The following is an 18,183-nucleotide window of genomic DNA, read 5'->3' as shown; positions in this document are numbered from 1 at the left end:
TGTCTGTTAGGTCCATTTTGATCTAAAGTATGGTTATAGTCCAACCTTTCCATATTTATTGTCTTGCTGGATGATCTATACACTGTTGAAAGTGGGATATTGAAGTCCTCTACTATTGTGGTATTGTCTATTTCTCCCTTGCATCTGTCAGTAATTGCTAATATATTTAGGTATTTCGATGTCAGGTGCATATATATTTAGGATTGTTATATCATCTTGATGAATTGACTCTCTTATCTTTATATAATGACCTTCTTTGTCTCTTGTTATGGTATTTGGCTTAAAGTCCATTTTGTGTAGTACAAGTACAGCTACCCCTGATTTCTTTTGGTTTTTATTTGCACGGGTAAAATTTTCCATCCTTTCACTTTGAGCCTATGTGCATCATTGAAGTTAGCATGAGTCTCTTGTAGGCTGTGTATAATTGGGTCTTGTTTTTTATCCATTCAGGCACTCTGTATCCTTTGAGTGGACATTCAATCCATTTACGTTTACAGGAATTACTATTGCAGTGGTGGCTGTAGCTGGCAGTGTGCAGGTGACTGTGTAATGGCAGGGGTCACTTGCAGACACACACATAGTGGTTGGAGTCAGGACAAATAAAGCTTGGGCCAACTGTGAGCCCACTGGCAGTTACAGGGGTGTCTGTGTGCACTATGGATTATGCCACGGGTACATGGCAGTGGAGACTGGTGGCAGAGTCTGGCTGGGGGCATGCTGGCACACAGCTGGAGGGGCTAGCCTTGAGTATGTGCACGGTGAAAGCTGTCAGCTGTGGGCCTTAGGCTTGTACCTGTGCAGCCTCAGAGGCCTGGCTGGCTGCTGGTTTGGTGCCTGAGCTCTGGCATGGGCACAGGGGGAGGGAGCTGGGAGGGACTCAGGCAGCTGGTGTCAGTGAAATACCTGTGGGACAAAAGCAGGGCAAATCTGCAGGGGCTCCATGGAGGGTGTGCTGGCCTTTAGTTTCTTCAGTGACGACATCTGCTGGTTTTGTCTGCAGAGCAGATCACTACGCACCATGGTTACTCTTGCTGTGTGGCTGATACTGGTGGCTCCTGCCTTTCTTCCTTGTTCCCAGTCTGTATGTTTCAGCTTTGCCAGTCTTAGTTGGGTGTATTGGAAGCTGGACCTTGTCACAGTGCCCTGAATGGCTGGGGACACCGATCGCTCAGCCGCTTTTACTTTCCTGGAGAGGGGAACTCTTTCCAGCTGGGCATTTCCCTCTTGGCACTGAGCAGTGCTACCTTGGGGGATGGGATGATGTAGGTGACACGAAGAAGTTTTTCCTTCCCTTTTGAGTGGTTATTCTCAAGTTTTTTATTCTACTGTGTTATTGAAGTTTCTTAAGTGGACTCCCAGAGCCGTTACAGTTCATGAATAGCTGTCTAATTATTGATTGGTGTAGGGGGACAGAGGTTGCAGTCTCTTACATTTTGCTAATGTCACTTTCCTACAATTTTTAATAAGGGTGATTTCTCAAGAAAGCATTCTAAAAGCATGAATAATTAAATAGACTATAAATATTTTAATAAACATCCAACAAGAAAATAATCAACATTCCTAATCTAATTTTTATTATTCAATTTATTTTTTTCCAATTGAATCTAAGTTTTTTCTACAATGCTTCTGGCAATATTAACTCTTTCACTGCATTAATTGATTTCAATTTTTTTTTCAAAATGTGTCACAAATCCACAAAAATAAAAAATTAATATTTTGTCTATTTTATGCATTTAATAACAATTTGAGCTGCTTTATATATAAGTGTCATTTTTAAATATAAAAATTTCTTATTTTTATTCATTTTTGAAAAACACAAAAATATAGAAAAATGTACATCTGCTTTTCTAAACTTTCTGGAAGTTTCCAGCTGCACTCATCAGATGGAAATATTCATTCATATGTATTCTACAATCATGGCAAGAATGTTTTAATAAGGTGGAGAAACACACACTATTAAATATAAACATAGGAGATGTTATTTTCTGTTAGCATTGAAACACAGAGAAGAAACGGAACATGGGAAAGAATAATAAGAGGGGCCATTTATGCTGGGGGAGGGCCCAGGAAAGGCTTCTCCAGGTCACTTTACAGCTGTGGCCAGAGTGGGGAAGAATGAGGTGGCATTGCCTGGGGAAGGGGAAGGGCGAGCTGTGGGTGTCCAGAGCCAGCATTTTTAAGGAGACGAGTAAAGCTGACATGGGGAGTAAGTGCACCTGAATGCATGGGGACCTCTGCTGTGATTGAAGCTTATCTGCTGCCTTGTGAACAACCAGGATGACTCAAAGAGCCATTGGGGGTGATTGCCACATCCAGGCAAGTGAAGGGGCTGCTCTGCTTAGGCGGAAGCCATGGCAAGGAACAGAAACAGAGTCGTTTTGGAGGGAGAACTGTTGGTAGAATTGAAGTGGAGTGACGCATGAAAAGTGTCAAAAATGGTTCTTATGTCTGTCTTACAGAAGTAGCGTTATTCCCTGAAATTGTGATTTGAAGGAGTGAATGAATGGGGACACTGGAAGGCCACCAGTGTTTTTTGAAAGGGTCACGGAAAGGTTGGATTCCATTTGAAATCTGTTGATCCTGTGCAGTCTCTGAGACAGACAAAGATGCAGTCAAACTCAATGTTCCACGTTTGACATACATCAACCTTACTAAACCCTTTCCCTGCGTATGAGCCCACAGAGGCCAAGCCCCGGTCAGCAGGAGGTCGCGAGCTTTCGCCTGGGTGTTCATGCTGGGCCCTGGGGGCCTCCCCTGGTGTGGTCACCTGCAGCCTCTGTGCTGTGGCAGCATTCTGAGCTCACAAGCTATGCTCTTCCCACAACCCCAGGCTAACTGAAAACTCCCAGCACTCCTGGCAGCGCACTCCTCCTCCCGCTCTGCTCTGTCTCCTGGGTACATGACAGAGCTTGTGAAGGTGTGGGCTCTGGAGCAGGAGCTAGGTGGGGGTCTGTCAGCATCTCCCCTGCTGAAAGTCTGTTATTAAATGAGGAGGGGGAGGGACGCAGAGCAGAAGATCCCTGTGGGCTCATCTCCCCATGTGTTCATTTAAATAACTAAGCCTTGACCCCAGACGCTGACCCTGGATTCCTGGGGCTGCCTCCTAACGTCCATCCCTCCACCCTCAGTCATCACTTTCCCCCGTTTGCACCTTTCCTTCATCAACTAAAGGTACTTGAAAAAACCGTGGTTTGAACAACATCAGTGCCACTTGTAGGGAGGGCAGTCACTGTGTACTGGGGACACAGATGACCCATGGAAAGGCTTTACAGTGCATTTAAGAAAAATGCACCTTTTGTGAGGTGATGACTCTTGGGCCCTGGCAGCCTTCAGCTCAGTAATTTAAACGATAAGGAGAAAAACCTTTCCTGAGTCACAGAAATTTCGGTTACAGAATATTTGTCTGACCACTTAGTGAAAATGACACACTGTCACCAAGTGAGCTGCCATTGTGGGAAATGTGAAGTGGAAAGAAGACATTCAGGATCAGACCATAATCACGGAAATTGAGAGGAAATTAAAACTGATTGGCTGCTCTAGGTACTGAATCGCTTTGAGTCGCTGAGTGTAGACAAAGAAGCCCCAGCTCAGGTGGGGTGCCCTCGGCTCAGTCCTTCCAGTGTCACTCAGTACACCCAGGGCCCGTCTACTCACCCCTTACTCACCCTCAGACCACCCTTTCTGTTAGCTCCCCAAAAGAAACATGTGATGTCATCATTTGAAAGGCTCTGGGTTGTTAAGACAAAACATGTTTTGTTGAATATGTAATAAGTAATAATGTAGAAAACATTACAAAACCTGCTCTAATTTCTCATTCATTATCTGTGGCCGTCAGAATTTTAGAAGAAGGGATCAAAGACTGAACCCAGCAGCCTCTGTGGTGTGGAAGAGTGGCCCCGGGGTTGGGGGCCCTGTGGGCTGGGCACCACTAGTCAGCCTGCCCGTACCCTGTGCCCTCTCTGTAAGCCCAGTGGGCTGGTTTTGTTTTGTTACTCTCTATTTCGCTTTTCCAGTCTTTGTTATTTCCTTCCTTCAAACAGCTTTGGGTTTAGTTTGCTCTTCTTTTTCTACTTCCTTAATATGTACTACCATTAGGTTCTTCATTTGAGATCTTTCTTCTTTTTTAATGGAGGCATTCACAGCTCTAGATTTTACTCTGAGTACTGCTTCTGCTACATCCCATAGTTTTGGCATGCCATGGTTTTGTTCTCTTTCATCTCAAAAGTTTTTTTTTTTTCCAATTTCTCTTGTGATTTAAAATTTTTTCTTTGACCCATTTGTAATGTAGGAGCATGTTGTTTACTTTCCACATGTGTGTGAAATTTTCCATTTTCCTTCTGTTACTGATTTCTGCTTTCATTCCATCGTGGTCAAAGGGGATGCTTTGTGTGATTTCTATATTTTTAAGTTTATTGAGACTTGGTTTGTGACTGAACATGTACGAGGTCAGACAATTAGGTTGGCAAACTCATCCTAGAAAAAGTGCTCCATACCTCATTGCTGAATATCACTATGGTCACCTTCGAAGGGCTCCCCTTGGGAAGCTATGCACTGATGCCAGCGCCTAGTCCACCCTTCAAAGCAATTTTGGAACTCTTTTTCTGGAATGGCTGTCAGAGCTGTCGTCGTATTACCCTTGATATCCTGAATGTCATCAAAATGTCTTTCAATATTTCCTTTATCTTCAGGTGAAGAAGGGGGCCAGATCAGGTGAGTAGGGAGGGTGTTCCGATACAGTTATTTGTTTCCTGGCTAAAAACTCCCTCATAGAAAGTACCGTGTGAGCTAGTGCATTGTCGTGATGCAAGAGCCATGAATTGCTGGCGAAAAATTCAGGTCGTCTAACTTTTTCATGCAGCCTTTTCAGCACTTCCAAATAGTAAACTTGGTTAACTGTCCAGTTGGTGCAAATTCATAATGAATAATCCCTCTGATATCAGAAAAGATTAGCAACATCGGTGCAACAAGTTGGCGGACCTAATTGTCAAGCCTTGTAGTCTGTCCCGGACAGTGTTCCACGTACCCCTGCAAACAGTGTGTGTTCTGCTGGTAATGAATGGAGTGCTCTGGTATGTCTGGTAGGTCTCGTTGGGTTATAGTGTCATTTAAATGCTGTTCTCTTGTCATTATTCTGTCTAGTTTTTCTAACAATTGTTGAAGTCTCTAACAATTATTGTAGAACTATTTGTTTTTCTCTGAGTTTGGTGACTTTTTGCCTCATATGTTTTTGAGGCTCTTTTGTGAGGTTTATATATGGTTACAATTTCTACATATTCTTGATGGATTGAGCCTTTTATCATTGTATAGTGTCCTTCCTTGTCTCTTGTAACAAGTTTTGTCTTAAATTCCTTTTCCCATCCTTCTACTTTCAATCCATTTCTTGTATTGGAACTAAAGTAAGTCTCTCATAGGCAGTATAAAGTTAGTTCATATTTCCTTATTGATTCTGCCAGTACCTGCTTTTTAATTGAAATATTTATTCCATTTATATTTAATATAATTAGTAACAAGGAAGGACTTTGCCTTTTTTTCTATTTGCTTTCTTTTTTTGTAAGTATTTAAAAATAAGGGACATTGTTATGGGCTGAACTGTGTCCCCCCAAATTTATATGTTGAAGTCCTCACCCCCATGACCTCAGAACATGACTATATTGGGAGAGAAGGTCTTTAAGGAAGTAATTAAGTCTATTTGCTTTCTATATGTCTCACTCCTTTTTTGTCCCTCAATTCTTCCATTATTGCCTTCTTTTGGTTTAACTTCTTTCTAATGTACCATTTCAATTCCCATCTCATTTCTTTTACTGTATATTTTTAATTATTTCCTTAGTGGTTACTCTGAGGATTAAAATTAACATCTAAATTTATGACAATCTAGTTTGAATTATAAAAACTTCGCTTCTATAGCTCTGTTTCCCTCTTATGTTGCTATTGTCACAAAGGCTCCCTGGACTAGAAAAGTTGAAGTCAGCCAGGCACGTTCCTTACCTTTGGGCTTCATTTTCTCTAACTGAACAGTGAGCATTTCTAGTAGGTGGCCTGGCTGGCTCCTTTGAGCTGTGACAATCCACCATTCCAGAGAGTGCTTTGATCTCAATTCTCTGTGAAGGAGGTTGGTGATACATCAAGGACTCTGCATTTCAAGGACCCCGTGAATGGAAGGCTGCTTCTTCTCTAGAGATATATTTTGAGTCTTATAAAAGCATAGGCCATTTTTGAAATGCTTATAAAAGGATCAAAAATTGAAACGTTGTTCTCTTACTGAGGCCGAAACATTTGCTTTTGAGGGATTACCTGAATAATACATTTGTTCCTTAGAGGAGAGACACTATTATAAAGTGGTTTTCAGTGTTTGGAAGTCTAATTCTAAGGGGGTCTATTAAAATGGGGGAACAATCTGTGAAGCTCTAATGATAGCATTTATTGGGATGGTAACTGTAGAATTACTATCTTTTTTTTATGTTTTTCCTGGAATTATTTTTTCTTCTTTTTAAAAAAATTATTTCAATGGGCTTTTTTCTTTTTAAATAACTTTTAATTAATTAATTAATTAATTAGTTAATTAAAAGTGTATTTTTCCAGGACCCATCAGTCCCAAGTCAAGTAGTTGTTTCAGTCTAGTTGTGGAGGGCGCAGTTCACAGTGGCCCATGTGGGGATCGAACCAGCAACCCTGTTGCTAAGAGCATCGTGCTCCAACCAACTGAGCTAACTGGCTGCCCCTATGTTTTCTTGAAACGAGTCTTCCTTTTTAGGTCCAGCTAAATTCTGTCCACCTATCTCTGCCCACCCTCCCTGACGCTCCCCTGAGCAGACACCTGAGTGTATATTCCTTGTCATCTGTAAATGTCAGTGCAGTGGATTTTAGCAGGCAGTCAGCTCTCAGGGCCAAACAGCCCGAATAAAGCCGGACGTGCGATGCTATCTTTAGTAAAAGCTGAGACCATTGTGTCAGAATGGAAGGCTTCTCATGCCTCTTGTGTGAACTCATGGTGTTGGCCAAGAAAGGCGGAGGACACAAGGAAAGGAGAGAACTCCAGGACCGGGCAGAGTGCCCAAGGTGGAAGGCCACGTCCCCTTGAGAGGGTCCTTCTCTGACAAATAGGGACAAGCAGCAGACATGCAGGTGGCAATGCTCCTGGTGGCCCTGAGGCCTGAAGCAGAGTACGAGCACAGAGCAAGGGGCGGAGGAGTGAACCCTGATTATCCATATTGTCAGGAATTCAGCCACGTGATCTGGATTCAAGGCAGCCTCCTTGAATCCAGTAGAGTGTTTCCGGGGGGCGGGCAGACGAGGCCGTGTCTAGAGAAGGTTCTACCATGGAGGGACCATCTCCACATCCCCCTTTTGATGGGAGTGGGTTCATAAAGTTGTCAGCACTGTTGGGGGGGGGCAACTTGGAGACTGCTGGTCTTCAAGTGCTGACCTGTGGCTGCACTGGGATGGTCAGGGTACCTGAAGCACCCCTGTACCCCACCTCTCACGGTGCCACTGACTGAGCCCAGGGGTTTCCTTACCGAGGTCCAGGAACTGTTAGAACAGAGGCTGCAGGTCACCTGTGCTGCTCAGCTCACCCTCCTCTAAGCTGCCGCACCATGGCTGTGTTCTGTGCCCATTTTACAGGTATCACTTTGTACCTGGCTTCCTAGCTTTATGTATACTTCCCATTTTCCCACTAAAATTGGTTCTGAAGGAAATTCTAGGTGTTCTGAATTTATTGTGATTTGTTTCCCTTGAGGACACATTTGACTCACTTAACTTCTGGGTCCCACTATCACGTTACTTAAATATTTTTTTCTTAAGTTTACTAACAACAAGATAAGTAATATTACTTCCCCTTGTATTGCATGAATGCCTTCCTCACAGGCTGTGTTTTTAAGTGCTAATTTTCTTAATTCTAATAGATAAATCTTCATTTACCTTGCCCATTTTGTGTTCTCTAGTAATAGGTTTTTTACACAGTTTATGCCTGAACAGATGCACTGAAGATTATTTATCTTTTGAAATAATCTAAGAGTTAATAGCTAGTAGATTTAATATACATATACATGTATACAGATATACATATACAGAGTGTGCCAAAAAATGTATACCCGTTTTAAGAAAGGAAAAAACTGTATTAAAATTACGCTGATGGTAACCACTCTGAGCACCTCTTGTCATTGCAGAAGTCAAACATGACTGCATTCATCGAGTATTACAATTGTAATACAGTTTTTTTCCTTTCTTAAAATGTGTATACATTTTTTGGCACCCTTTGTATAGAAGACACACACACATGTCTGCTAGAATTAAATATTCCAAATTTCAAAGTCATGGCCATTACCGATTTTAATGTGGGAAATACCCCACTCTAGTGTTAGGAATACACAGGCTGAACTTTATGTATCACAAACAAAAAGAAAATGTATCTATATGTAGAAAACAATCTGGGCAAAAAGAAGTCTGGGCACATAGGCAAGATCCAGACTCAGTGTAGCAGAGAAGGGGCAGTGGTGCTAATAATAGCACATTTCACTATCTGTTTAAAGGGGATCATTTTATCATTTGATTTCATTTTATGTATTTTCATTTTGTTTTAAATAATGGAATACAAAACAGAAGATGACCTTATTAATGAAATGTGCAGTTACAACCTAGTCAGGAACGTCTATAGAGAAGTAGACGTGCACAGAACCCACGAGCACATGGCGTGAGATGGCCAGGCCACCAGGGAGCCACTACGTGACAGGCTGGACAGCCTGAGCTCCAGTCATGGCTCCACAACTTAATAAATCTCATGCGTACCCTGATCCCTGATATCTGTACATCACGGTCCTACAGTAGCAACAATCTCATCCTGCTGTTCTGATTAGATATGCTCATGTAGACGAAGCAGTTACCATTGTGTCCGCCGGGCATAGACAAGGCAGCTGTTACGCCCATCGCTGTTTTAGTCGGAGACGGTCGTGGTGGATGGTGGCATGATTATTTGGAAGACCACATTGGGATTAAATACAATAATTAGGTTGTACGAAAAGATTGCTATTACAACACAATTTCACCTACTTTAGTGGTTTATAACAACCCAGTACACAGTAAATACAGCCAGCTTCTGGTCACAGTTTGAATGGTACATTTATTCCATATTTAGATTTTTTTGAGCTTATAAACTATTTTAGAGAATGCAAATGTTTTCAGCCTTGTCAAGGGAAGGTATGTAGATTACTCTGGGTAAGGGATGGGAAAGAAAGAATAAATTATTTTGGAAGGCGTCTTGAATTGCTTTGCAAGTGGTAATGTACGTACAGACACACACAGAACCCCTGGAGCAGATTTCGCTGAAGTCTTATTACTAAATAATATTCATGTACAAGGCAAAGCTATGGAATTTGGTGGGACAGTTTGGACAATTTCATCAAAGATCGTAATTAAAGTAAAGAATGAATCACTTCTAGCTTTCTGGTGCATGGCGGTTGTTTGATAAATAGCTAGAGTTACTGAGAAGCTGAAAGGTCTTCATCTTGTGTTTTACAGCTTGACCATCTCTGCAGAGTGCCCAATGCAGCTTGAGGACTTCCCAATGGATGCCCACGCTTGCCCCCTGAAATTTGGCAGCTGTAAGTCATTTTCACAAGTAAGAACCATGGATATATTTTCGGGGTTGTCTCCACATTCATCCAGAAGAATCTGGGTTCTATCTGCGAATAAGTGCCTTATGAGTTGCAGTCTGCTTGAGGAGATTGGAGAGTGTTGTAGGGACACACATCTATGTCCTTGCAGACTAGTCCCCTTGTCTGTGTCCTTGAGAGGAATGCATGTGGAGGCACTTGCCACCTAGAGTAAGCTCCTGGGGAAGTGTTTCCCCAGACATTCCCTTGGCATTTCTTTCTTGTTTTCACTTCTCAGATTGCAGGTCACTTCCTCCAAGGGAGCAACCTTCAACACCCAATTTCCAGTGCCTAATCAATAACTTTTTTAATGCATTGTAGTTATTGCTATGTTAACTCACTATTTCTAGAATGTTCCATGAAAACAACATTGTCTGTCACTGCTTACTGTGTGCATGTATTAGGAAATACACGTTGCTTGAATTCCAGCCATTCCAGAGAGTAGAGTGGTGACACTGGTCCCAAGGCAGCGTGTGTGGCCTCATCCTCACCTTCGAGAGGTTGGGAAGCAGAGGTGGAACTGACGGACTATTTCCTTCTTTCCACTATCCTTTTGTGCCCATGCTAGGTGACATCTGTTAAAGCATGTATTTAGTGCCTTAAATTTCCCTCTAACACTACTCGAGCTATATTGTGAAAATTTTGATATGTTTTATTTTCCTTTTCGTTCAGTTAAGTGTATTTTGATTTTTAAAAATAATATTGTATTTTTCAATTGCAGTGAACATTCAATATTATCTTAGTTTCAGGTGTACAACATAGTGATTAGACATGTCTATGACTTACATCGTGATCACCCCCATAAATCTAGTACCCATCAGACACCATACATAGCTATTACAATACTACTGACTGTCGTCCCCATGCTGTACTCTACATCCCCATGACTATTTTGTAACTACCAATCTGTACTTGTTAGTCCCTTCCCCTCTTTCATCTAGCCCTCCAACACCCTTCCCATCTGGCAACCATCAAAATGTTCTCTGTATCTATGAGCTTGTTTTGGTTTTGTTTGTTTCTTTTGTTTTCAAGATTCCACACATAAGTGAAATCATAAGGTATTTGTCTTTCTGTCTGACTTCTTTCGCTTAGCATAATACCCTCTAGGTCCATCCATGTTGTTGAGGATGTCAAGATGTCATTCTTTTTTATGGCTGAGTAATATTCCATTGTGTATATGTACCACCTCTTCTTTATCTATTCATCTGTCAACAGACACGCAAGTTGCCTCCACATCTTGGCTGTTGTAAATAATGCTGCATTGAACATAGGGGTGCATATGCCTTTTCGAATTAGTGTTTTGGGTTTCTTAGAATAAATACCCAGAAATGGGATTACTAGTTCCTACTTTGTCTCTTTTATAGCCTTTGTTTTAAAGTCTATTTTGTCTTATAAGTAGTGCTACCCCAGCTTTTTTGTTTTTGTTTTTTTTTCCATTTTCATGAAGTATCTTTTTCCCATCCCTTTACTGTTAATCTGTGTGTGTCTTTCAATCGGAGGTGAGTCTCTTGTAGGCAGCATATATAAGGGTCTTGTTTTTTTATCCATTTAGCCACTCTATGTCTTCTGATTGGAGCATTTAATCCATTTACATTGAAAGTAATTGTTGATAAATATGTAGTTATTGCCATTCTATTATTCATATTTTTAGTTTTTCTTCTTTTTTTTAAAGAAGTGCATTTACACTTTCATGTTACTGGTTTGGTAGTGATGAACTCCTTTAGCTTTTTCTTGTGTGGCACATTTAAATGTATTTTTTAATTTCCTTAAGATATCCACTTTTGATTTCTGGCTTGTTTAAATATGCGCTGTTTAATTTTCAATAATTTGGAGATTTTCCTGCGTTTTTATGTTACTGATTTTTAACTTGATTCCATTATAGTCAGAGAACACTGGCTGTATGATTTGTATGATTTCAGTTCTTTTACATTTTTTGAGGTTTTTGTCAGAAGATCCAGAATGTGATCCTGGTGAGTGTGGAAGTCTAGACTCTCCACTCTCTGTGCTGGCTTGGGGTGGGGTGGGGGCAGTTTTTCTGTGGTATTTAACTGGAGTAGAATAGGTATTGTCTAAAAATTTTCTGTCTTGATAGGCTGACCTTCCCTAGTCCTTTGGCTAGAGAGAGCATAGGTTTCCCTTCTTGTTCCTGTCTTTTTGTCTATGCCCATTGACATTTCCAGGTTGCCAGCTTCTTCGGCTCCAAGACTGGGATGTATAAGGAAAAAACAAAATCAGAGGACTCACCAATGGCTCATCCTTGGGTATGAAGGTGCCAAGACTTGTCTGCTTCATTTTCTCTATCTTTCGGCTTCTTCCTATGTTTATTTTATATACTGGGGGTGCCAAAAAATGTATACACATGACTTGTATTCATTTCTTGTTATCGGTATACATTATTACAATTTTAATACAGTTTTTTCCTTTCTTAAAATGTGTATACATTTTTTTTGGCTCCCACTGTATAATATCCAGTGTTTCCAGTTGTATTTAGTAGGAAGAATAGGAGAAAACACATCTCCATTTTTCTGGAAGCAGAAGTCCCCCTAGATGTGTTTTGTTATTATTTACTCTTCCTGGGGCTTGCTGAACCTCTTGAGTCTCTAAATTTATCTTTCACTAAATTTGAAGCATTTTGACCATTATTCTTTCTAATATTTTTTGTTCCATCCTCTCTTTTCCATCTGGATTCTAGTTATATGAATTGGACCTTTTTACATAATACTTCAGATCACCAGGGGTCTATTCATTGTTTTTTAAATTGCGTTTTCCCTCTCAATTCTTTACATTAGATTATTTCTATTGCTCTGTCCTCAAATTCACTGACGCTTCTGTCATTTCTAATCTGCTGTCCATCTCACATAGTAATTTTTTTTAATTTAGTATTTTGCCAGTTTTAGAATTTGTAATTGTTTTTAAAAATAGTGTCAATGTCTCAGCTAATATTTACTCTTAGTTTTTTTTATCACAGTAATTTTTTATTACAAAACATTACATTTTTTCTTTTACACCCTTAAAGCATGGCCATAGTAGCTGCTTTAAAATCTTCCTATGCTAAATCCAGGATATGATTCCTCTTGGGGTCATTTTGCATTGATCATATTTTCTGTTGAGTAGGGGACATTTTTTCCTGTTTCTTTTACATTTAATAATTTTGAATTCTGTCCTGGATATTTCAGGGTTACATTGCTGAGACTATGAATTCTGTTAAATTTAGAGTGTTCTTTATTTTTTTAGCCCGTTAACTTGACTGAAGAAAATCTCAAACTCTGCCTTTCCTGTGGTGGGCAAGAACTGGCGTGCAAGGTGGTTCCCTGGCCTTAGTTGGGCTAGTAGGATTACACTCCGTGTGTGCATACATCAGGGGTGAGTTAGACATCTGGAGAGAGTTGACACACTTCCGGATGCATCAGATTTGGGGCTCCTTCCTTGTGACACTTTCCTTCTTGGGGCTTTACAGCTCACTTTCCAGCTGTGCTGCTTTGATAGCTCCAGACTCTTTGTTTTGCTTCTTTGAACCTGTGACACAGATGGGTCTATCTGAGCTTTCGTCACCTCACAGCTGTTTAAGTGAAAAACCATTCCTTTCTTCCAATTCACTCCAGACTCCTGTTTTGTCCATGCTCCAGTGGCTTCAAGCAGTTATTTTTTTATATGGTATCCAGAATAATAGTTGTTACCTAGTAACAGCCATTCTGCCATGGCCGGTGGGGGAACGTCTTTTGACTCCAAGGGTTTCCTTTTATGTTACTTCTAGCATTCCAGAGATTTTTGGAATTATGAGAAGTAAGAATGTGTGATGAACCAAAAGTTAGGTTGGATGGAAAAAATCCTTTTTTTTTTCCTCCCCCAACTATGACCTTCAAATGGCACAAAGAGATAAATCACATTTCTTTGGGCAAAGCGGTACAATGAGAAGGAACTCTTGCCAGGAATTATTTAAATTACCTGCTGCCACAAGGTAGCTATACTTCGGACAAAACCTTCAAAAGAGCTCTAAGGCACTACATTTGGGAATTGCTAAATCCCTGAAACACATTGAATTTTTCATGTCTCCAAGACAAAAATGAGTTGTTTAACTTAAAATCATGCCCTTCTTTCTACACAGAAATTGTGCTCTTGAATTGATCAAAGACAAAACGCTAAAAATGAGATTGTTATTTTTTTTCAGCATTAGTTAAATAAGTTCAAATGACTGTGATGTTCAGATTTAATAACAGTGGTGTGCAGAGCAGGCAGTAGAAAAGCAATTTGGGGGTTAGGATAATATGTGACCCTCTAATCCTCCTTCGTTAAGATCTTATATTCAACAGCCGACCAGCTGCAGTTAAATCATTTTTCACATTCAAAGCTAAAATACACATCTGATAGGATCTCATCATTTCTTCATTCTATCAAACCAAATAAGATCAATTAGTGTGTATATCTATATAATTTCTTGACATCTTGAATTCTATGTCAAATTTCTTTTTATCTGCCTGATATTTTGAAGATTGGTTTGATTTAGATATTGGTTGTTTCTTTACATTTGCTGTTGGTATCATTACTGTGCTATACAAAGCACTTAGAAGGATTGTCTTCATGGGTCATGTTTGTATACAGTTGACCAAGAGCTAGAAAACTGCACAAACTTCACCTTTCCTCAACTTACATGGTTTCAGCTCAGGACATAATAATTTTAAGAGAAGGAATGTCATTCAATTAAGTGCTTTTCTTTCTTGTATTTCATTTCTTTGTTTTGGATTTATTAAAAATAGCTGCTCAGCCAAGGAGTTTACTTGTAGCATGGACATCTGAGCGTGCAGAGGCTAAATGTGATAGTACAATGAGGTTCAAATTATCCAATCTGACAGTTCTCTGCTATTAGGAGACAAAGCAATGCAAATAGGTACCATTATTCTAATGAGCCATGTGCTCTGGTTTCTCTAATGCATAACTGAATTAACAGGCATTTGTGTTATTGCTGTCTCTACTCTCGAGAATTCAAGAAAATGTTGAAATTAGCCCTGGCTTATAGAGGAATGTTTCCTGCTCTGTTTGGAAATTCCTTAAAGATAATGGCATGGCTCACATGTGGAAGACAAATCAAAACGATTTAGAAAAGAAAACTTAACTTCTTTGTGTTCATTTTATTTTTGGAGTGATGCATTAAGATTAGATTAAGTCACAAGACAACATCTGGGTTCATGAAAATACATACTAAATTCAACATGGACGCCTCTTTGGTAAATGGATAGAATTTCAGGAAATCGGGTGAATCTCACTGTAGTACTATCTGAGCATTCCAGTGTGTGGAATTCTGACTGACTGTGCAGGCCCAGCATACAACAACTCAGTATGAGAGTGGGGACCTTGAATGCAGGGCTCGGAGCGTTACAGTCTATGGTCTTTGAAGCGCACTGAGGTTTATCTGTTGTATCTGAGTTTAGATGCCTTAGCTAACCTTGGTTACTGTTTAACAGATGCGTTGTGTGCGTTCTCCGTTCTGCTAGGAGCAGTGAGATACTCAGAGGCACGGACTGTGCTCGGCTCCCAGGGAGCTGATGACGGACACGTTAGATAATCAGGTTGAAGACCCTTGTGCAGCTCAAAGCCACTTAGAATTCCCAGGTGGGGTGATATTTTGAACTGAACCTGCCTAGAAGGGTTTGAGTAGAAGAAGGTGAAACTGAAATAAGGACAAAGCACATGACTGGGGAGTAGTGAGTAGAGGTGTTGAGCACTGTAGGGGCAGTGCCAGGGTGGCATTACAAGCCAGGTAGGAAGGGCTTTAAATACGAAAGGAGTAGGCAGAGCCAGTGAGGTGACGTTCTGGAGCAGGGGAGGATGTGAACTCGGCTTCTGAGCTAAGGAAGTGCCTTGCAGCACTAGAAGTGATAAGAGCTGGAGAGATGTGACAAGTAGAGCTATAGGATAAAGAGGGACACGAGTCAAAGGTGACATCACAATTCTAAGCCCAGGCGACATGGGAAATCCTATTTTCCATGAGGAAACCGGAAGGACCTGGAAGGAACTGCTGGTGTGAAGGTAAACCAGTTAGTCAGCGTGGGGGGTGGGGAGGTTACAGAGGTCGTGCCCGGAACACGCCTGGCCTCTTGCCAGCTCCACAGTCCTTTCCACCAGGGAGGGGCACAGTCCTTTGCCCTCTGTACTGATGTGGTCCTACTTCAGTCCATAGATACTGAGAGCGCGATTGTCACTCTCCGTGAGACCAGTCAGGGCAGTGACCCCATATAACTTTACAGACGTAGCTGTGGGTGCTAATGGGCCCCTTGATTAGCAAACCTTAAACCTCTTGGGTGGTTGTGTTAGTGACAGGGCACCACTGTGACCTGTTGATTTCCATCTATGGCGGGTGGCACCCACCTTTCAGTTAATTCTGGGCAGAGCTCTCCGATCTCATTGTACCTGCTGGGTTGGAATCAGACATCCTGGGTGTCCCACAGGTCATTATAGATGACGTCTGCCCACGTTTCTATTTTACAAAGTTCCTAACCTAGCTGGTGCGATTGGTGTGTCATGCATTAACTGGTTTTTCAGGTCAGGAAACTGAGGCGGGGGAGAGGGAGGGACCTGCAGAAGGCCATGCGGGTGGTGGGTGATGAGTCTCCTGAGGCTGTTACTCTGCTCGTTCCCACCCCGGCTTTAGAAGAGAGAGGAAGGCTGAGGTCATGGGGGTCACATAACTCAAACCTGTATGTTTCCTGATCCCCACAGTTGCCATTATCGATTGTGCCTGACCTGCAGTTCTTCTGACACCGTAGGTAATGGGTGCAGAGGAAAACAGCCTCCCTGCCTGGTTACGGCCATTTCCTGGGTGTCCACACAACCTATCACATACGGCTGACGAGTGCCCTCACACACTGGGTTTGCTTGTGACCCAGTGAGAAAGTGAACTCAGTAGAAAGGTTTTTTCCTGACACTGGATTTGACACCAAGCACAAATCCTTCCCAGCGGAAGGTTATGTTCCTTACAGCTACTATTTACGAAGCACCCACTGTGTGTCAGGCACATGCCATCTTCTTGGCTCTGGTGATTACACTTTGCCCTCACAGTGCCCCTAGGAGATGGGGGTTATGTCCCCCAATCTGCAGATGGGGAAATAGAGGCTGAGAATGGAAATGAGTTGTTAAAGGTCAGAATCATGCACCATAGTTCCCTCATAGTTGGGCAAACAACGTTGCTCCTGAAAGGCCTTCTAAATCAGGGGTGGAGAGAGCGCTGGCCACCTCCTGTGCAGAATGAGGACAGACAGAAAGTGCCAGCCCTGGGGAAGGAGCGGCTCGGAAGGCAGTGATAAATCCCCAAGTCGGTTAGGAGGGACAGCGTCTCGGCCCTTCCTGCCTGGCTTGGCTGATGGATGGTCCGCGGGAGGTGAGGATTATGGTTCCGGAGCTTTCCGTCATGACAAACGACAGCAGCAAACCTGATTGCCTTGTTTACTGTTGTCCCTGGCTCAGAGATTGATGCCACACCGCTGACACAAAGAGAAGTATTTAGTGTTGCTAAACCCTGGAGCTGAAACGCACACGAGTGGTCATTTATTCCCTGCCCTTAGTTAGACGAGCACAACTCGGCAATGCTGAGCCCACCCTGGAGCCCCTCACCCTTAGTATCAGCACTATTAACACCATCAATATCCACGGAGCATCTAATGTGGACCATGTGAAAAACAAGAGGATGTGAGTTATGGGCCTGCATCTGAAGTGACATTCATACATCCATTTGTAACTCCAGGGAACTTCGATTTAGTTACAATTATTATTTTATCGGGTCCTCACTGTAAGATAAGTATTATTATCCACACCCGCTACCACCTGTACCATCGACAATGGAGAAAGACGCTAGGAGGACACAGGCCAGTGAGCCTGCCAGCCTCCCCCCAGCCAGGGACCCTGTGACACCGACATGCTTTCCTGGTCCATGCACCGCAGAGCCCAGGGGGCACCATTTGTAACTGTGGGCCACCCCAGTCCCCCGTGGAAATTGGTGCCCAGCCGTGTAGTCAGGAGAGTGGACAGAGGAGGGTCCATGCCCCCACAGGCCTGTCCCAGCCCTACACTGCTCTCGGGGTCTCTACCAGCCATGAGTGCCGTCTGCACCCAGAGGAGGGCCCTGCACCCCAGACCTCTGCTACTCTCCATGTGTCTGAGGTCCCCCTCTCCCCAGTCTCTGCCCCTTTCATCCTTGAGCACCCAGTGGATAGCCCCACGGGGGACACTGCTTCCTGTGCTCTGTGCTCAGACCCATGTCTGTGGTCAATACGACAGACCCCCTGAGGTTGGAGCTCCCTATAAGCTCAGGATTGACATTTCCTACCCGACTCACATGTCCCAAGGGTTGTGGGTGCCCCCTTGCTTCTCCTCATCAGGGGTCATACTCACAGCTGCCCTGTGGATTGGGAGATGGGATGGAGGTGTTTGCGGGACGTCTGCAGCCCTCCTCACTGTGGACGTGGCCACTGGGGGAGGCCAGCCTCACAGAGCAACTGCTGTCTGTCCCCAGCAAGAGGCAGATAGGCGAGGGGGAAGCCACCAG

The 18,183-nt window shown here is 42.5% G+C and overlaps 1 protein-coding gene across 4 annotated transcripts in view; it reads left to right on the top strand.

Moving 5' to 3' along the window:
• GABRA5 (gamma-aminobutyric acid type A receptor subunit alpha5) overlaps positions 1-18,183 on the top strand; it is a 65,963-nt gene that overhangs the window by 32,166 nt on the left and 15,614 nt on the right. For all 4 annotated transcript variants that reach the window (XM_074317552.1, XM_074317554.1, XM_074317551.1 and 1 more), the window contains one exon: positions 9,514-9,596. In XM_074317552.1, the coding sequence (XP_074173653.1) occupies positions 9,514-9,596 (83 nt within the window). The remainder of the gene's footprint in view (positions 1-9,513; positions 9,597-18,183) is intronic.

The sequence above is a fragment of the Rhinolophus sinicus genome, linkage group LG13 (assembly GCF_036562045.2).
Source record: "Rhinolophus sinicus isolate RSC01 linkage group LG13, ASM3656204v1, whole genome shotgun sequence".
In the NCBI taxonomy this organism is placed as follows: Eukaryota; Metazoa; Chordata; class Mammalia; order Chiroptera; family Rhinolophidae; genus Rhinolophus; species Rhinolophus sinicus.
This window is presented reverse-complemented; position numbering and strand designations above follow the sequence as displayed.